At 39.2% G+C, this 19,552-nt stretch overlaps 3 protein-coding genes across 6 annotated transcripts; 2 read left to right on the top strand and 1 right to left on the bottom strand.

The window, feature by feature from the left end:
- Positions 1-78: 78 nt before the first annotated feature.
- On the bottom strand, positions 79-7,767 carry gdpd5a (glycerophosphodiester phosphodiesterase domain containing 5a). Its single transcript, XM_077592891.1, has 17 exons — positions 7,480-7,767; positions 6,173-6,347; positions 5,436-5,539; positions 5,199-5,292; positions 4,949-5,008; positions 4,785-4,883; positions 4,569-4,662; positions 4,146-4,291; positions 3,555-3,637; positions 3,071-3,221; positions 2,721-2,951; positions 2,270-2,415; positions 1,933-2,080; positions 1,520-1,602; positions 1,015-1,029; positions 694-806; positions 79-411 (listed from the first exon to the last, which is right to left on the bottom strand). Exons 2-17 carry the CDS (start codon positions 6,287-6,289, stop codon positions 293-295), a joined length of 1,803 nt encoding a protein of 600 aa, XP_077449017.1. The 5' UTR covers positions 6,290-6,347; positions 7,480-7,767; the 3' UTR covers positions 79-292.
- serpinh1a (serpin peptidase inhibitor, clade H (heat shock protein 47), member 1a) lies at positions 6,781-13,609 on the top strand. Of its 3 annotated transcripts, none has more exons than XM_077592886.1 (5): positions 6,781-6,855; positions 11,205-11,876; positions 12,232-12,330; positions 12,496-12,728; positions 12,895-13,609. In XM_077592886.1, the coding sequence occupies exons 2-5, from the start codon at positions 11,228-11,230 to the stop codon at positions 13,195-13,197; spliced, it is 1,284 nt and encodes a 427-aa protein (XP_077449012.1). In that variant the 5' UTR covers positions 6,781-6,855; positions 11,205-11,227; the 3' UTR covers positions 13,198-13,609. The 3 variants fall into 3 exon arrangements, with proteins under 3 accessions (XP_077449012.1, XP_077449011.1, XP_077449010.1); XM_077592885.1 differs by lacking the exon at positions 6,781-6,855 and adding an exon at positions 9,933-10,291 and having other exon boundaries at positions 11,219-11,876; XM_077592884.1 differs by lacking the exon at positions 6,781-6,855 and adding an exon at positions 9,934-10,291.
- A 244-nt stretch (positions 13,610-13,853) lies between these two features.
- Positions 13,854-19,528, top strand: acer3 (alkaline ceramidase 3). 2 transcript variants are annotated; one of them, XM_077592890.1, is made up of 11 exons: positions 13,856-14,208; positions 15,573-15,683; positions 16,170-16,222; positions 16,626-16,678; positions 17,027-17,108; positions 17,169-17,204; positions 17,277-17,335; positions 17,411-17,512; positions 17,620-17,724; positions 17,788-17,833; positions 17,959-19,528. In XM_077592890.1, exons 1-11 carry the CDS (start codon positions 14,106-14,108, stop codon positions 18,010-18,012), a joined length of 804 nt encoding a protein of 267 aa, XP_077449016.1. In that variant the 5' UTR covers positions 13,856-14,105; the 3' UTR covers positions 18,013-19,528. The 2 variants fall into 2 exon arrangements, with proteins under 2 accessions (XP_077449015.1, XP_077449016.1); XM_077592889.1 differs by having other exon boundaries at positions 13,854-14,208; positions 17,277-17,512.
- The last annotated feature ends 24 nt before the right edge of the window (positions 19,529-19,552 follow it).

The following is a 19,552-nucleotide window of genomic DNA, read 5'->3' as shown; positions in this document are numbered from 1 at the left end:
GAAGTATAAATTTACACTGACAATTTTCAGGATGGAAATTTGAAACAAATTCTATTCATAGTTAGTTACACAGTCAAATTCGTAAAACACCAAATTTAATGAAAAAGAAATAAATGAGATATCATACATTGCGATTTTTATTTATGCATTCTTTAACTTAAAACAGTTTTGCTTGAATCTTGGTTACTGATCCTGATTTGAAAAGGGAGATTGCCTGCAATATACAGTACGGTATGTGCGTCATAGACTTTCCATGCAGAGTAATACCAAAAATGTACACACAATAGTCATTTTAACAGTCCATTTGCTCCGAGTGAAATGATGGTCTCAGATCTCCATGAGAATATCTTGCGTTACCATTCTGGGGATACAGTGACAGCTCCTCTGTACTACTTAGCCCGTTGTTCAGTTCTGAAAAAGACCAGATTTTCTTTAAGTTGCATGGTAAACATTAGTGTGCCACCATCAGTTATCCAGATAATTTCTGTACAGCATAAACAACACAACAGCTGTCAGTATGGGTTTAAAAAAAAGAAAGAAAAACCTTGCATGAACACAAGCTAAGCAGAAATTGGTACATTTTCTGATTTCTCTCATTATGATTAAATTAAATTCGTCAAATTGATTTTCTCTCCAAGAGTTACTCTTTTTACACCATGATCAAAAACTGTGTGAATATGATAAAAGCAGCACCTGAAACAATGAGCTTCTCCTTCATGATGTTGACATCCCGATTAGACCGATGCGCAACAGCACTCAGCATAATATGTTCAGGGTTACAGTTCTGCATCCCACTCATCCTCCACCTATTTTAGCATGTGTTTAAAACAAAGGTAAAAAAACATTAACGTAAAAAATCAGTTTACCTCACTGTGACATTTGACCATGTCACATCACATTGTGCAATGTGATAATGCGTACATAATTGGGTGTATTTATGGGAAGGTACAGTACAACGCAGGAGCTAAAGCACAAGGAGAAAGAAAGAAAGGGCAAGACAGCTGTAGCAGTTACCTGATCATATGATAGCTGACAGATGCCAGGGGGCAGTGGAGGAGGTTTGCATGCAGATCAGATCGAGTACCAGACAAAATAAGGACATCAGAGGAGAAAGACAGACCGAAAAAGGTCAAGGGGAAAAAAGGTAGAGCGTAGAGGTGAAAGACAGAAATGTCCAGAGGATAAAAGATGAGAAAAGTGGGGCAGTGGGGAGAAAAACAGCCGTGAGCAAAGTGTCCGTTTTCAAGCAGAGTTGTGGTTATTTGTATACATATTGCACTAACGATATGTTTTGAAGAGAAGCAACACAAATACTAAACTTAGAAGTCAAGTATGAGGACAAAAAATGTCAGCACCCTTGATTTATACTGGTTTGCTGGGTAGTGATAGATAACTCATTTACTATATACTTTAGAGACATCATTTACAGTTCATATAGGTCATTAGAATTGGTGCAACAAAAGGTTTTCACGTGAGGTAATATGACTTACAACTATTGGCATCCAAGACTTTAACTTACTTCTGAAAGCTGAAGATTCCTATGACTACGGCAATGGAGACTAGATCTGAGGCAATCCAGATGAAGCTATAAGCGTTCTGACTCTGGAAAAAAAAGACGCCATGAAAACAGTTAACGTGAAATTAACCAATGAAGGGAGCTGTCAAGAAAGCATGTCTCTTAGGCAAGCCTTTAACATTTCAAATTTGTTTCTTGAAATAAGTGCCCTTGTCCTTCCCAGATGTCTGTTATTCATCAGCACCACGCTGAGCTACCCTACGCATGTTCCGTACGTCCTTGCCCTGACGCATTCTTCGGTCCTCGTCAGTATCTGTCCTTTCCTGCTGTCTACTTGTCAGCGCGACCTTGTTTTTCTGTGAGTTTGTTTCACGTGTGGCATTAGTTGAAAGAAAGCCAGAGATGAGTTTGTTTACCATGAGCCAGATGGGGTAAGGCACCTTTCGAAGGACTTGGGGGGCGTCAGAGGACACGGAAGGCACCCCGATACACCATAGTAGTGAATATAGCCATGGTTCATTGACTGGGTAGACCGTTACGCTCACGTTGTTGGCCAGATATTCCCTGGAGGAATGGAAAAAAAAAAGTCTCTCAAACACTACTAAGGTGCTTGGTTATCTTTACTGTCACCTCATCAGCAGGGTTGTTAAAGACAATGATTTGAAAACTTTGAGATATTTGATCATCCTGCTTTTGAGCTCCTTTGCGATTTGAACATGCATTTTTCACAGTTAGTGAAGAAACGTCTCTTACTGTAAATCTTTTGGGCTGGCCTTGCTGTAGTGGAGGGTCAGGCTTGTAATGCCCCTCCGCCGTATCTCCGTCACTGACAGTTTTTCATTTGCTGTCTGCTGAAATGCCCGTACCTTCCCGCTGTCCGTGTCTGGGGTCCATGTCACCTGGCACAAACATGCGTGATACGGAAAGACAAGATGGAGATGGAACACATTGCTTAGAATAAGAGAAAAATAATTTATGGCTAAAAAGTCACACTTATTTTCAGTTTTATCGTTTGTTCGATAGTGATTCTGACGATAGATTTGAATTGATTTGGTAGTGATGTGGAGTCAAATGTTGTGTCATTTGGGCTAAAATGCCACACGTGAATGACTGCCCAGATGAAAAACATAACCTGATGGAAATAGTATGAAAGTATTTGCCACCAGGATTAAAAAATATAGATATAATTATTGGAGGCACTTACAGTCCTCACCCTCCTTTGGGGGATGCCAGCTTTCTGCACAGCCCACATGGTGTCCGTAATCCAACTCCGGTAGCGAGGGTGGCCCTGGGGGGGCCTGCGGACATTGAGCAGCACAGAGCTATTGGCTCTGACTGCCAGACGTAGCATTTCCATCAGACTGCAAACCGTCTGATTGCCTATTCTGATACGATCCCTTGCAGTTAACTTTGCAACGGTCCAGTAGGGATCCCTCTACAAACAAAAGAAATCAGATTCTATGATGTACATTAGCCTCTCATAAATATAATAGCATCCGAGAAGGACTAAATCACAGATTAGTGTATTAGATGAGTGCCAAATGAGATTTTTACCTCCAGAAACCATCGGCCTGCATTTAGCGAACGCAATTCTGTCCAGTTGAAAAGAGAGGCATCGTCATGCTGTCTTTCAGGAAAGACGGAGCCCACATCTGTGGTTCGTCTTAAGGTGCGATCTCGCATGAGGAATGGAACTGCGTCCACACTAAATTGTCAGAATATAGTGTTACCCAAGGAGGTATAATGCTTCCAGGATATTTAGGGTTGATGACAGTGTTTCAAGAAAGTGGGCTCACTCTGGACTAGATGACAGCTGTGGTGCTTGCTTGTTTTTGACGGGCTGTGTTTACACAGGGAAATGAATGTGCAAATCATGGTGTTTCAAGTTTTTTACTTGTACCCACTCTCCCTGTTTGGATCTGATATTAAATTGAATGCTAAATAATCGATCATGTCTGCGATATGGGTCATGCGGAACCTAGATTCATTCATTATGAACAACTCTTGATGAGAATGTCAAAAATAGGTGGTGAATAACCTAAGTGAGACGTCGGCTTCCAGGGAGCTGGCTCCATGCTGTAAGGCTCTGTTGAAAGACACCATGGTGTTTTCTGGGGCCAGCTGGAACATAGAGGAACAAAGATGAGTGTTATTCATGGCAGCATTTGAATTAATAGACAATAATTTATTATATTTGTTGGCCGTTCGTTCGTGAAGGAAAAAAAACATAACTATAGGACTACAACTCCCACCCTAGTTGTAGTCCTAGCGTCTATTTCCATGGAATTTAATCCACGTCCGGGTTGTCTTTTTGCATTTTTGCTGTGGCTTTTTGCATTTATTCTGCAGCTGTTTGAATTCATGCTGTGGTTTTTTTGCATTTGTATTACAGCTATTTGTATTGGTGCGTTGGCGAATTGGCATTTTGGTTGTGGGCATTAGGATTTATGTTTTTGTCGCCGATTTATTATCCATTGTCCAAATGTTCCTTAGTACAAGGAGATTTGAAGGGACATTCGCTCGCCCGGTTCATGACAGTACAGCGTTGACACAGATGTGTACTTACCTGTTGAGTAACATGGACACATAATTGGATTAGAGTGCAAAGGCTGGCAATGAACCAACTCACCATTGGAGCTCCTCGTCGGCCAATGACGTCTGGTCGAGGTTTCAGGCTACGACTGTCCATTACGCAGGGGCAGGAAAATGATAGAGGTGCCAAATAAAGGGCCATGAGGATGATTGTGTAGGTGATTAACACCATCATCTGGAAATCTATTTTAAAAAAAAAGCATATGCTTTATTTTATGCTTCATCAGCCGAAGAAATGGATTTGAGAGGCTTAGTATGTGTTGGCTAGAGGAATTGATAATCTGTTTAAGGGGACAACAAACACTTGCATCCCAGAGGATAGAATCTTGTAAATTAAAGCATTTACACGAAAGGCCTAACAGATATGGGGTCAGACATTTTATCAATGGTAGTACTCATGCATTCATTTTCAACAACGACTCTGACTGGCTTTGCAATTTAATTGGGTGAACATACTTACTGGATCTTTCTCTGCGGACGACGTAAACAGCGACAAGCCAGCTTAGCGCTGTGACTGTGGTCAGAGCACCTATGTGCAAGAACGGTGCTGTGGACTAGCATAAGACAATTAGATAAAGAGTGAGGGTTAATTGCTTCGCAGCCAAAAACGCCACATGCTCAGTTCAAAGTTTTTACTGTCTGTATTACAGTGCTTTGGTTAGGAGCATAAACAAACCTGGAGAGACACCAGCAGGATGTCCCACTCCTCTGCCCATATGTCATCAACAGAGACGACACCAGAGATAGTAGTGAGAAGGGTAGCCAACACACCGATCTGTCACAATGAGATACGAAATGATGACACGGCAAGATGCAAATGAGAGACAAACGATACTGTACCTTGTGAAGCCAGTAAAGATTCAGCTGCTGCCCCAAGGATATATGGAAAAATGCCAAGATCTGATGAAGAAACAATCATTTCATGTGTATACTGCACATTATTTAGTACAATTTATTTTCTTATATCTAGTCAAATCATTTTCTACAGCTTGTTTTAGGCATTGCAAATGAGTTAACAGAATATTGTGTAAGATTATTCCACTAAAGTCAATACTACTTTTTGTTCTTATAAACATCTAACCACTCTTACCAATAATACTAAAACATAGCTGAATCCCACGGTGGTGCTCGCAAGGATTGGGATGGTCTCGTCCTTCCATTCTCCCGAGCGGTTATACACTGACCTGTGGTTTTAAACAGGCCAAAGGTCAATGAAGGCCAGAAACGTGCATCTCGCCCACAATGCCTTTCCATTAAAGGGCTCAAGCTGCAGCAATTGTCTCAACCTCCCCCGTACTACAGATGTAATGTTTAAAAGCATACTTACCAGTTGAACTCGTCAAAATCATTTTGAGCCACCAACCAGAAGTAGGCCCAAAAAAGAAGCAAGAGAAAGGAACTACACAAGATGGTGAACCACAAACATTCCCACTGTGGCAAAAAAGAAGCACAAAGGAGAATTTTCACACAAATGCTATCACTGTAGAGCACCAAATGTTTTAAGCAAATAACGTATTTGTCGCAAGATATCCATTGAATAATCCATGCAATTTTTTGTGCTACAGACGTACCTCTGGTCGTATTTAATTTATCAAAATACCTATAAATCCGATATATTCAATTACAAATTAACTTCTAATGATTCAAGCATAGCATGGAAAGGGCTCTTGTAAATAGGCAAGGTCTGGAGGAGGATTTGTGCAAACACTCAAGTCCTCTAAACTCTGTAGTTAACAGGATCAGAAGGTAATTCCATGCAAGATGAGACAAAGGCAATGATAGGCTACTCAATGCATCCTGTTGGCCATTGATCAGTTTTGGCACCTCACCATTTCCTGCAGCTTATATAAAACACTGGAAGATGATATAAAGTGAGGACGATAAAGGAATAAAGGACACTTTTATGAAAGGTCGACCACAAAAGGGTTGGTCGGTTGAATAATCAAATAACATTCATCTTGATTTTTAAAATTCATTAGTATGCCAGGATGGCATGAGAAAAGACAACTGGTGCAATGTCAAATCAAATTGTTTAGAGAAGTGTTGCGTTATGTACGATTTTACCCTGGAGCTGTCGTCTTGGGAGCGCTGGTAGCGTTTCCAACGGCAACCATAGATGCCAGTGACAAAGGACACGAGCACTTGCTTCTCATAGACCTGTAAGGGTTGGTGTTTCACCATGCTCCTTTAGCCTCAACGCACCACCAGTTCTTTAGCATCCCACACTGAACACCGAACGCTGAAGAAGACCAAGACGTAAGCATCACAAGGGCAAATTCAGGGTATCTTTATAATTACGGATCAAATACAAAGGGGGCTTTTTGTCTCGCTGTCTGCAGTCCTTAAAGGTACAAAACCTTTGAGCGAACTGAGAAGGGCAATTCTGTTGGAGATGGGAAAGTTTGGTTATTTTAAGTTGTGTTGCAAAAATGTAAACTTCTCTTCAGCCACACAGAATTTTAAACAATTTCATCACATCCAAATAGCTTTGCTTACACAAAACAAGCTGCCTATGATGGCAACAAAACTTTGTTTGGAGTACAAACTTCTGCAGTAGGAAGTCAACTTACATATTAAAAACGGCTGCCGCTTGTCTTGCAAGAATGCATGAAAAAAAACTAAGGCACAATAATGGGGTTTGAAATTGACTTTTCCCCCTTTTTCCCCCCGAGGGCCACCTTCATCAGAATCAAGACATGTGAGGGCCAAGTTCTACTTCCATTTGTTCAAGAAAGGATGGGAATCAGGTAAAAAGATCAAGTTTTTAAAATGTATTTTCAATTATGAACTCACTAGTTGTCTTTTATGGAGCCAAGCGTCCAATCCATATTGACATTGAATGGATGATTTTATGACCAATTCATGTTCATCTACGTTCCTCCCATTTTATGCAAATTCTGGCCATTATTCTTTACAAATGACATTTTTTTCCTGTAACATTGCACATCTATGTCTCATCTTTATGAACACTTACACTTACTTTACTTCTGTATTTTAATGCTGCTCATGGCAATGATACTTGAAGAGCCAAGTACTTTTCAGGTGATACCTTGTCCTAAATATTTAAGAAGGAGTGGCCTAATGCTGAAAAATACTATGTATGTACGTATATGTTTAGAATGTGGGAGGGAGAACCTGTTGACACCAGCTCGTGCTAGGATTCGAACCACACTACCACTAAATTATGCACCAGTTTCACTGGACCATAAAAACACATGCAATGTAACTGTAAAGCCTATTCAAAAAATCCCTACATTTTTATTTGATTTATTTGGCACTTGTCAAATATCTTTTGGGTTCCCAAGTGGAAACAGAATGACTGTCACTGATAGTATAGGAGAGAATCCAAAGTAAAACGATAATTTCCTTACCTCAACACAGCAATTGTTTTCTTCTGCACGAGTTGAATACGTCAAAATGTCTTGGTCAAACACTTTTCTCCCACTTAAGCATTGACATGACGCCGTTATTACAAATAACATTTAAAGTTGACGCCTGAAACTGATAGTTGTCAAACATCAGTCTATTTACTCCAAACACGAAGTAGTGGGAAGGAAGAGTGAAGTATTACAATCTATGCAAAAATAATAATAACAATAACAATAATAAAACCAGTTGCTCTGGAGACCGACGCGAGTGCGACGCGCATTCGCCCTTGAGCCGCTCCTCGAAGTGGGAGGAGTTTGGGCGCATACTGGGGGCGTGGCTTGATGTGGCCGCTATACTACTATCCATTATTTTTCCTAAAACTAAATCTATCTTTACCACTTTGTATTTTAAGTGGCTTATTTTCTGTTGACCAAATTGAGTTGATTTTTATCTTTCAAAATCTTATTTCTAACACCTTCCTAAAATTGTTTTGGATTTTTTTCTTCAATCTAAGCAAATGTTAAATGGTAGTTTTTTTAATGATGCTCTTGAGTTGACACTCATCATTAAACTTACTGAATTATATTAGCCATTTCACAAATTCACTTTCATTCTTTTTCATTCTAGTAAATTATTTTGTGGTTTTTTTTTTTTGCACTATTATGTAATAATAATAAATTCACCAGGTCATAGGGATTACGAGTCACATGTAAAATAAATAAAAAATAATTATTATGATTATAGTAATGTAAATTACATATACACCAGATAATATACTTTGTTTTGTTTAAATCGGTGGCATTTTGAGTTGGCAGTCTGCACGTATGGAAATGGAATGTTTAAAGGAGGGATAACAAGGAAAGAATTTCATTAAATTTCACTGTGGGGTGGCTGTTACCAAGGACGGTGAACCCGTCTATGAAAAAAAGTTACTGCTGACTGGACTTTAACAAGAGGAAAAACAATGAGTGGCCTTGGTGATTTATTGGGGCATCAGTAGAACACACTAGTGTTTAAAGGACCTCTCCTCCCAATTTGGTCATGTCACCCATGTGCAAAGAACACATGCCAAACAGGTAGCATAGTTGAGTCAGGTCTTGTAAGACATCTATTCCAAGACTAGAGGTCAGAGATTAACCATTAGCTCTGGATCATTACGTCACATCCCTTTAATCCCAAACATTGTACATGGAGGAATTGACGGCCATCCCATTCACAGAGTCTGAGGTCAGACTCAAGATAGCTATGGTGGCACGTTAGTAAGACAAATTAAACCAATACGTATGATATTATAAATGCACCATTAGGTCAACAGGTAATCTCTCCAAAATAGCCACCTTTGTCTGAGAGGTTGCCCAATAGCCTATAATAAACACTGGGAGGTCTGTGAGTACTGTGTATACAAATGAAAAATAAATAAATAACACTCGCATAATGATTTTTTTTTTTTTAAACTGAGAATATATTATTAAAATTTGCATATCTGTCTTAGTAGTCTTTTTCCTATTCTTAAATTGTGCACATTTACTCAATTAAGAAATCACTCTGTGGACCTGTAGTGTATTTCAGGCATACAGTGATGGCTAACTAATTTTAATTTAGCCAGCAGAGAGCGCTGCATCTTAAAAGCATGAATTAATTCATTAAATATAAAATAAATAAAGTGCCCGATACGTTATGGTACTCCCATTGTAAGAATGGCTTTTAGGATTTGACTTCTCGAAAAACTGAGGAAAACAGATGCCGAAATAAATAAATGACTTTACAGCCCAACTTTTGGGCTCCTTTTGACTCTTCTTGACACTTTTGACTGGGACAGGAAAAAATGAAGGAACCAAGTTAGTTCAGAATATCACAGCTAAGTACTAATTCCCCAAAAATAGACTATAATGGTTTCCCTCTATAAAGTTTGAGTATGCCAAAATATAAGACATTTTATATAGCTATAATACGGCTGTAGCCACCCTTCAGTAGCTGTTCTACTTGAATCCAGTGTTGTTCTTTTAATTTTGTTAGTTTTGCAACTAGGAGTACTGTGAAATCTGGATGTAATTGAAAACTATTTGAAGCCAAATATTTCAAAACAAGTATGCAAATAAGTTATTTAAAAACAAAGCATTGCAGAACACCAGTAGTCTACCGGACACACATCCGCTTCTATAACTTCCTGAATGTCCTGCATAAAAAAACAGAGTTGTTGGGGGATGGGGACACTCCATCGGGACAAAAAGAATCTGTATGGGAAACATGCAATGAGAATGTTTAGTTATTCCCAGGGCGAACCAGCTGCAAGAATAATTTATAAACAAATTACAGTAGGTGCTCTTCCATGTAAGACTACTTGTTGGTTACAATTTATAAAAAGTTCAGAAGAAAATATAAATAGATTTCCACTAAACATCAACATCTGATATCACTTGCTGTAGCATATTCTGTCTGCACTGAATGAATGTTTGGTCATTAAACTTGGAATGCAAAGGTTTAGCTTTAATGTAAGTTGTGTTTGAGAAGAAAACAATAGGAGAATAGTACTTTTTTTGTAGGTCACAGACTGCCAGACGGGCCTTACAGGGCTTCAATTGGCTTCAGGGGGTTGTAGGGGGAGGATTCTTCTCCCACTGCTCTTGGATACATGGGCGGGACATCCTGGAAACCAGATTCCTGTGCAGAGATTTTTCGTCACCGAAAACAAAGCTGACTTGAATCTTGCCACTTTTTCCCCAAATTCCGCCGACATCAGAAAAGTTGCATCGCAAATTGAATTTGGAAGCCCATTTGCAGCAAGTGGTGGAATTACTCAAGCAGCAAAATAAGGTAAGACACAAGTATTAATAGGGCTGCAGGCAACTGGTGGTTATTGCCCAGGCATGTAAAAGGAGATCACAAGTTCAGATTTAGTGGTGCCACTGTTGAGTGAAGAATGAATTTGCAGGAAAGATTTTAACCATTTTAGGGTGTATATTGCACACAACTGTCTTCGTGTTACCCTCTCTGATGTTTGGTCATGTTTTTAATTTGAGAATTCAGTTGTTTACTGCAAACAGCATAGATGATTATGATGATCCATAGTAGTTCTAGTTTAAGCGGATTTCTTTCATATCAAATACTGTGAATATAAACCTTTTTGAAATCATTAGTAATGTCTCATCCAATTGAAAAGTTAAGATTAGCATCATAAGGTTCTCTAGATGGATTACAGTTTTGGCCAAGCTACACCCAGCTGCTGCCGACGTGGCTGTTATGCAATACTCGCCTTAAGAGCTGTTTGAATTGCTTTCCTAACTCAATAGTGTCCAATATATTATTTTCTGATTTTATCACAAGGAAAAATCACTGAACAACCTTAATTTGGACTAGTCCCCAATTGTACTGCCTCATTTATCCGTCTTCTTGTTCCTAAATGTTATCAGACACACAACTTGTTGCATTGATTAGGGTCAAACAATATTTTTAGAATTGATTTTATTCTTTTCAAACATCACTTTTAAAAGCAGACACAGTAATTGGGCAACAGTTTCATGACACGATATTATTATTACATGACTAGATGTACTGAGAACATTCCAAAGAAAAGCAAAAACATTTATCCATTCTTCTGACTATTAGTGGCACCAGAGTATAGGTCAATGATGTCATGAAACGATTTATAGTCCGGAAAATACGTTGTTCTGTGGTACTGTATTTAGTAAAAGCAATGTGTGATGTTGTCTTTTTCTTGTTTTCTTAGGTTTTCCCTTCTAGATAAGCACCATGTGGCTAAGTGTGATAGCACTAGCCCTCCTGGCTACTGCGGCGTCGGCTGCCACCGCGGCGTCGCCGGCCACCACGGCGTCGCCCACCACCGCGGCGTCGCCCACCACCGCCGCTTCTGCTGACAAAGTCCTCAGCAAACGTGCCACCGCGCTGGCTGACAACAGTGCCGACTTGGGTTTCAGTCTTTACCAACACTTGGCAATGGAGAAGAATGTTGAAAACATCCTGGTTTCTCCCGTAGTGATGGCCTCCTCGCTGGGTCTGATGACTCTTGGGGGTAAGGCCTCCACCGCCTCACAGATCAAAACCCTTTTGAATGCGGCCAAAGTGCCTGACGAGCAGCTGCATTCGGGATTGGCCGAGCTCCTGGCCGAGGTGTATGACCCTAAGACCCGCAACACCACCTGGAAGATGAGCAACCGTCTGTATGGGCCCAGCACGATCAAATTTGCGGACACTTTTGTGAAGAGCAGCAAAAAACACTACCACTTTGACACCGCCAAAATCAACTTAAAAGATAAGAAAAGCGCTCTTAATTCCATCAACGAATGGGCTGCTAAATCCACTGATAGCAAAGTGCCTGAGGTCACCAAGGACATAGGAAAGAGTGATGGAGCAATGATCATCAACGCAATGTTTTTCAAACGTGAGTAGGAATACGTAATTCTGGTTACTTTTCATCTTTCATTATAGTATACTAGTAGATCTTTAATGAATACTGTGTGTGCTGGAACGTACAGCTACTCGGACTTTATAACTGCAATAAGAGCATCAAATAATTGAAGTATACTATGAAATAGGTCATGAATTGAATAATCATTTAATCAGACTCATCAATATTAGTTCATAAACTATCAAAGGAATGATTAGATCATTTGACTGATCAATGGTGATCCTTTTATTCTATTTATTGGATATTTACAATCTATCAAACATTAGATGAGTGGAATATGGATGGGTGGTAAATTGATAGTTTTGACTGTCCACCTTGTTTTTTGCAGCGCACTGGGACGAGGAATTCCATCATAAAATGGTGGACAACCGAGGATTCATGGTCTCCCATAGCTTGACTGTCGCCATAGAGATGATGCACCGGACTGGTAGGTAACGTGACTCTTTCACAGAATGGGCAAGTTTGGTCATTTCTGTTGTCACCACACAGAATGTATTTTGGAATTTGGTAGACCACCAGGAGGCAAATTATGTCAAGAGCCAATGAAGTATGTTTTGTACGGAAGTTCTACAATTTTAGTTTGGTTTATTAGGTATATACGGCTTCTATGAGGACACGACCAACAAGGTGTCCATTCTGAGCATGCCACTGGCTCTTAAGAAGTCTAGTCTGATCTTCATCATGCCAAACCAAGTTAACACCCTGGAGAAAGTGGAGAAGATGTTGACCAAGAAGCAGTTGGATTCTTGGATGACTAAGCTGCAAAAGGTTGCAGTTGCTGTGTCTCTGCCAAAAGTCAGCATTGAGGTCAACCACAATTTAGAGGTAAACCTCAACTTGCATCGCAATATTCCATAAAAACAGGGGGGAGACGCATACCGACAAAAAGCGCACATAATAATATACACAGAAAATGCTTGCAGGACACATAAGGAAACACACCCAACCAAGCAAAACCCCAACAAAACATGGCCCTTTCTTTCATCCCCAGAAACATCTTGAAAAGTTGGGATTGACAGAAGTGGTCAACAAATCCAAAGCAGACCTGTCCAACATCTCTGGGAAAAAAGATCTCTACCTGTCCAGCGTCTTTCATGCGGCGACCATAGAATTAGCCACTGAAGGAAATGATATGGACACTTCCATCTTTACCACGGACCAATTGAAGTCCCCCAAACTGTTTTATGCTGATCATCCTTTCATCTTCTTGGTGAAGGACCAGAAAACAAACTCCATCCTGTTTATTGGCAGGCTGGTCAGGCCAAAGGGTGAAAAGATGAGAGATGAGTTATAACCACACGTTGCGTGCATGTATGTGTGTGCGCGCGCGCGCGTGTGTGTGTGTGTGTGTGTGTGTGTGTGTGTGTGTGTATGTGTGTGTGTGTATGCATGTGAGGAAAGTTAGGAAAACAAGCATTTTTGAGAGTTATGCTATATGTACATTCCTGTCACACACTGAAACAGTTCCACCAGCATCTGAAAAGGAATGTCTTTTTTTTTAATTTTATTTTTTTTAGCATCAATTCCTTAATTGACGCTCAAAAACATTTTATCATTTCACTCATCAGTTGTTGAATGAAAAATCACTTGAATCCTATGCAAACAGGGAGAAGACCTCTAGAGTGCTAGCCTAATATGGTTTCTGATGTGGTCTTGAATTTTGTAGTGTTTTTCACAGCAATGAAAAACTAAAGAATCTAACTGATGATCTAATGTGTGCAGACTAATTACTTTACTGGGAGTTATTATTCTCTCTAGACGGGTCGCCATTGCATTTATGGAGGGAGGGGCTTGCTTTAGTATCACATTATGAAGGGTTCAATGAATGCACATTTGAAACGCGTGAAGTTCTTTAATACCTAAGAACAAATAGATTTACCGTCTGTATCCTGTATATAGTATATGTGCGTTTATAGCGCCCTCTTGTGGACAGAAGTACATCCGCCTCCATTGTGTCAACGTAAAATGACACTGGATTGTATATTATTCAGGACGTCGAACAATGACGGGAAAGTGTCACAGGTAGGGCCATGATGGGGGGGTTAGGGGGGTGGCGGAAGTTGTAGTGACATCGTTGACCGCCTCCACATCTTTCGCATCTTTCGTCCTCGGGGAGGACCCCTCGCCGTGAACGCGCCCCAGTGATGGGACTACAAATCCGTTAGTGAGCAGCCGCACAAGCTCCCCCGGCTTCCTCCCATCATGGCTCCCTCGTTGGACAGAGCAGGGTACTGGGGGCGGCCCACTTCGACGCTGGACTGGTGTGAAGAGAATTATGTCGTCTCCTACTACATCGCCGAATTCTGTGAGTATTAACAGTTCAACGGTCGACCCACACGAAGAGATTCACGCGGAAAAATGTCGTTCCGCGAAAATCAGACGCATTGACGCCAAGCTCACGCGGAGATGTTGCTTGATCGTTTATTTACACGCACAATCGCTATATACAAGCTTGATATTTTTTCAGAGGAATTTTACCTAATGGACAGCGAGAAAATAAGGCCCTCCTGATGTTTGTTTTCCGAGCAGTCGTGCACTATGTGAATATACCGGCGTTTATTCTGATGTCATTATTCCAAATTGACCTTTGTAGACACATCATTTCAGTGTGCAAATTTGCACGATCCGATTAAAAACTGGTTTGTCAAGAAACTTTAGCTGGAAAAGATAGCTGCTATGGAAAGGTCGTTTACTGATGACAAGCCATTTTTTTAATGGCTTTGTTTATCGTCATCGGTTATTTTTTGTTGTCCATATCACATTTTGATGGAAACCTCAGCTAATAATTGTACATCAATCAAATCCTGTGTTACAAAATGAACTGCACAAGTGTACTTCAGGCAGTGTGTATTATACTCTTAAAAATAGTAATGTTATATTTAGGTATCATTTGCTTTCATGACCTATGGCCTGCTCCTCATTCTGACAGTTGGAGGCTTTGTTTACCCCAAAGATGAACACAATGATAGTGTAGCATTGTTCCATTCAGGTAACAATGACTGCACTTGTTAGCCTTTTTTTCTTTCATCTTTCGGCATTGTTTCAAGTAACCAAGGTGAAGTCATCTTAAAGGGACAAAGGAATGAATTTATTTAGTCATTGACCCAAGTTTATTCATTATCAGGGAGTTAAGCAAGACACGCCAGAAAATAAGTGGTGACCCTGTATGCTTTTCAAACTGATAAGATCTTGTGCGTGTTTGCACATCACCGCACCCAGGTATAAAAAAAGGTGATCACTTTTGAGAACTACACTTACATTGAAAAAAATATTGCTGTAGTCAAAGGGTCCTTTTTCAGTGTCAGTTTATTTTGCCATGTTTTATGCCCGGGAAGATTTTCATTATAGATAAAAGAAAAATAATAATGAAAAGAATTAAATTCGGACATTATGTAAAAAAAAAGATATTTTGCCTCCTTCCTAAAATATTTTTACAAAGCTTTTAGACGTTTAGCTCTGAGTATAGAGAAAAAAATCAATTCAAGGCCAATCAATGTTTTCCTGAGCCACAGATTGGATTACTGCAATAAGATACCAAAGTTGTTATACAATGTAATAACTAGATGGAGACAGCATGTCGTGTCCTTGAACTCTTAAAATGTTCACCCCACCTAATAACAGACAGTCCTCATCTCATCCCATTGTGTTCCTGTTTTCTTGTCTTCACAGGGAATACTGTCAGCAACCTGATTATGATTCTACCTCCTATTTGTGGGGCCATCCAGACATTTCGCAATGGCCTTGAGTTCTGCTACACCTGCTCTTTCCTCGGACTTGCAGGTCAGTCTTTAGCGGGCCGCATTAACCAAATTCATTTCCTCTCCCTTACATTGACAAAGCTGTCAAATACTACGAATCTTCCATAGTTTGCTACGCCAGTTTTTACCCAACTACTAAATACACATTTTGCAGCAAAGCTACGAGAATTACAAAAAAAAATCAAGTAACGTTTTTTATTTGCAGCAATTTACATTTAAATTCAAATGTGGAAAGTTTTCGTTTTTGGCTGGCCATTTTAACTTACCATGACGATTCATTTCTAAACGCAACATCATGTTCTAAAAAGGGTCTCAAAATCTGAAAATTATCTTAACCCACTATGAAATATGATTTTTGACATTTGACAGCTCTGCATCAATGACATTGAAACTGCCTTAAGTGGTTAAGTGCCACAGCAGTAAAAACAAGAGTATGTCATGGTAATAATTCATGAAGACTTATTGTTATGTTTTGTTCTGTTTTTTTGCATGCTTATATCTCACCCAGCTGTTGGTGTTGGTTCCTGGTGCTTCCACATGACACTGCTGTATGAAATGCAGGTATGTGGAAAAAAAGGCAAAAGTGAAGTTATATTTGTGGATGTGTTGAGGATTTCAGCATATGCTATTTTCTGTACTAGCAAAAACAGCGCCAAAAACAGCCAAAACCTTTCTCAGTGTGTTGGGTTTTAGTACTGGTCTTGCTGGTAGGTAAACCAGTGCATGAAGTAGAGTACACAAGAAATTTCTCATTAGGCTTCATTCTATCGTGAATTAAAAAAATGTTCTTTCAAGACTGTTCATCGGACATAAGGATGCAGAATTAATAGTTACTAAATGGCAAGATAGTGTGTTTATTAGGAGAAAACGCCAATATTTTAGAATTGATGTCAAATGCATTCATGTTGAAAAAAAATTACATTGATGACACAATATAATGCATTTTTGAAATTGTCTTTTACAGCTACTGGACGAGTTGCCAATGATTTACAGCACGTGTGTCTTTGTCTACTGTCTGTAAGTGGTTAAAACATTTAATCTTAGAGGATAGAAAATACTATCAATGAAAATGTCTCCTAGCAGCCCAATTAATCATTCAGCATAGATTTTCTATTTTCAATGACAGGGTCAAGCTTTTCTCCTGTGTACAAAATATGGTAACATCTGTGTGGTTGATTGGTACTTTTCTTCATGTTTTTTTAAAGATTTAAACCATGATTCAAGCTACCTAATCATGGTAGAGTGCATGCATTTCAGAAACAGGTTTTGTACCATGACATCTTTTGTAAGAATGTCTCTTGTTGAGGTGTTAAATTAATCAAAAGAGCATTTTTAGTTAATATTGAAGCTTTTTTTGTCTTTCAGGTATGAGTGCTTCAAACAAGGGAACACCATCAGTTGGTTTCCTGTAGCGTTATTATTGATCTTCAGCATCACAGTAACTGTGGTGAGTATTCATAATCACAATGTTGGTCACTATGTACTTCTGACAAATATTGTGTTGCAGGTCTACTTACAATGGAAGGAGCCAGTGTTCCACCAGGTTAGTTGACTTTGTTTGGCTGGAAACTTTCCAAACCATTGATTTAATAACAAAATGGCTTTCCTTTTTCAGGTCATGTATGGTGCTTTAGTTGCTTGTCTGGTGATACGCTCGATCTTCATTGTTACATGGTATGTTGACCAAAAAAATTCCCATTGCAAATCATTGATCACTCATCGACCTGACTTCCTTTTTGTGATCGTCAGGGTTTACCCATGGTTACGGCCTTTGTGTTACGCTTCCTTGGGAATATTTTTGGTAGGTTTCCTTTTGTGGAACATTGACAATATCTTCTGTGACACATTAAGGTAAGATGGGAGATGAAATTTACTTTGCACAGTCAGTGATATTAATAAACAAGATGAACAAAAGCTATAGTGCATTTTTTAATGACAAAAATGATCCTGCTTTGCAGAGCCAGTAGACAAACACTGCCCCCGAGTGTCGGGGTAGTGACGCAGTTCCACGCTTGGTGGCACATCCTCACGGGTTTAGGTTCTTACCTGCACATACTCCTAAGGTAAACAAACACCTGTCATGAAACATGTTCAATCTTATTCAAGTGTACTTTTTTCCCCTTCAGTTTGCAAATCAGAACAACCTACCTCAAGTACAGGCCAAAAATAAAGGTGAAGTGTGATCAATATTCTTACCTTTAATACACAATTCCATATCGACGCAGATAGTAAATTTACTGTAGTTTCGAGGTGGAAAAGTGAGCCTTGATTAATTTCCAAATATCTGCTTTATTTAGTTTTTATGTGGAGTTTGGCCGACGCTGCACGTTGAACAGCAAAAGACGAGCTGAAATGAAGGTATGTCTGAAAGGTGGTGACCATTAGCGTTAAGATCAGCTAGTGTCCCCTTCTAGTACCACTGGGTGGGAGCTCAATCCCACAGCTAGGTGGCGTTGTGGATCCTTAGGGGGAAATATACCAAGGAACCTCCTTTACTCTGCCCTGTGGAGAAATAACTCAGTGTTGTTTGGCGAGAAGACCAGTTTCATTCAAAATTCAACATTTGATTCTTGTTTTTTCAAACTTATAATACTTAGATTGACGCTCCTGCAATTAATGTATCATGTGTTTCCTTATAGAATATCCAATGAACAATACATATGCTTCAATGTGACGACAAGGGGGACAGTGCCATTATTTGTTCATTTGGAATTATTTAATTAGACTGTATCTTAAATTATTTTTAACACTAACCTATTTAAATAATAAGATTAACCAATGTTGTCATTTTTTTACATATTCATGAGAGAGTGCCAATTGAAACAGTGTTTAAAAAGATCATTTTTGTAATTACAGAATTATCTCATTTACTTAGTGACAGATTTTAACTTTAAGAGTAGACTTTTTTTAGTTGCCATAGTTGTTTTTTTTTCACTAAAATGGAGCTGGTTTACACATTCCCTCTGTTTCCTATAAAATAATGCAAAAAAAAACATACTGGAATTAAATATGGATCCAGCTTGCTGTACTTCACATTATGCACATGGAACTCTGGCAAGCATCTAAAGCCACATGCCAGAGTTAAATGCAAAACTACCTACAGTACGCTTTTTATTGGTCCATGTACCTGAAAGTTCAACTATAAGTTGGGATTTGTTTTGGCTAAATGTCTTCTGCTACTGTGAAACTCTAACCCAGGCCTTGAAGTCAACTCCTAATTATTCAACCCACAATACCCATTAATCGGTATTGATGGTAATAGAAGTCAAATATATTTGGGTGGTAGTGATTCAATTAAAAAAGATTGGTCATCTTTTACCATCAACGGCAGCAAATGTTTTGAGAAGATCTACAAAGTTGGAATTGGCAGTAGATGTACACTAGATAGAAAACATAAAAACACATTTTTGGCACTGAATAACTTTTGCATACATAAGCACAATGCAGGACAGAAATATCCAATTTGTGCCTATATTCCTCACCGGGATCCTCACTGTTGACTTCTAGTACTGGGAAATGATAGCAAGGTATATAAAGTTCAATTTGGTGCCTTATTACGTGGATGCAAGTTAACCCACATTGCCTTGTTTGTCCACATGCAAATATTTGTTGAGCCTCATTTCATCGCCACTAAATCATTCGCTTGCACTGACGGTAACGTGCGTCAAATTCAGCGTAAATGGATTTGATGTCTTTTTCTGTTATTGAAAGCGAATGACTTTAAATGTATGCGTTCTACTGATCATTTGACACTGATTTTAATAGTAACATGAAGCCTGTGACCAGAAAAGCAAGCAATGCTTTCTCACTCTTTGTGCCAGTATTGAATGTTGTCTGGTGTTGTTAAATAAAAACAAATATCACTGATTATTGTCTGGTCTTTGGAAAGTA

Source organism: Stigmatopora argus, chromosome 22 (assembly GCF_051989625.1).
Source record: "Stigmatopora argus isolate UIUO_Sarg chromosome 22, RoL_Sarg_1.0, whole genome shotgun sequence".
NCBI classification, from domain to species: domain Eukaryota; kingdom Metazoa; phylum Chordata; class Actinopteri; order Syngnathiformes; family Syngnathidae; genus Stigmatopora; species Stigmatopora argus.
This window is presented reverse-complemented; position numbering and strand designations above follow the sequence as displayed.

Coding starts and splice junctions, on each gene's coding strand:
- gdpd5a (XM_077592891.1), bottom strand. CDS start 6,289: ATGGTGAAACACCAACCCTTACAGGTCTATGAGAAGCAAGTGCTCGTG. Junction 2,952..3,070: donor CAGGCCGATGGTTTCTGGAG/GTAAAAATCTCA, acceptor TTTTGTTTGTAG/AGGGATCCCTACTGGACCGT. Junction 2,416..2,720: donor CCCAAAGGAGGGTGAGGACT/GTAAGTGCCTCC, acceptor TGTTTGTGCCAG/GTGACATGGACCCCAGACAC.
- serpinh1a (XM_077592886.1), top strand. CDS start 11,228: ATGTGGCTAAGTGTGATAGCACTAGCCCTCCTGGCTACTGCGGCGTCG. Junction 12,331..12,495: donor AGAGATGATGCACCGGACTG/GTAGGTAACGTG, acceptor TTGGTTTATTAG/GTATATACGGCTTCTATGAG. Junction 12,729..12,894: donor AGGTCAACCACAATTTAGAG/GTAAACCTCAAC, acceptor TTTCATCCCCAG/AAACATCTTGAAAAGTTGGG.
- acer3 (XM_077592889.1), top strand. CDS start 14,106: ATGGCTCCCTCGTTGGACAGAGCAGGGTACTGGGGGCGGCCCACTTCG. Junction 14,209..15,572: donor CTACTACATCGCCGAATTCT/GTGAGTATTAAC, acceptor TTGTCTTCACAG/GGAATACTGTCAGCAACCTG. Junction 17,834..17,958: donor AGTACAGGCCAAAAATAAAG/GTGAAGTGTGAT, acceptor TGCTTTATTTAG/TTTTTATGTGGAGTTTGGCC.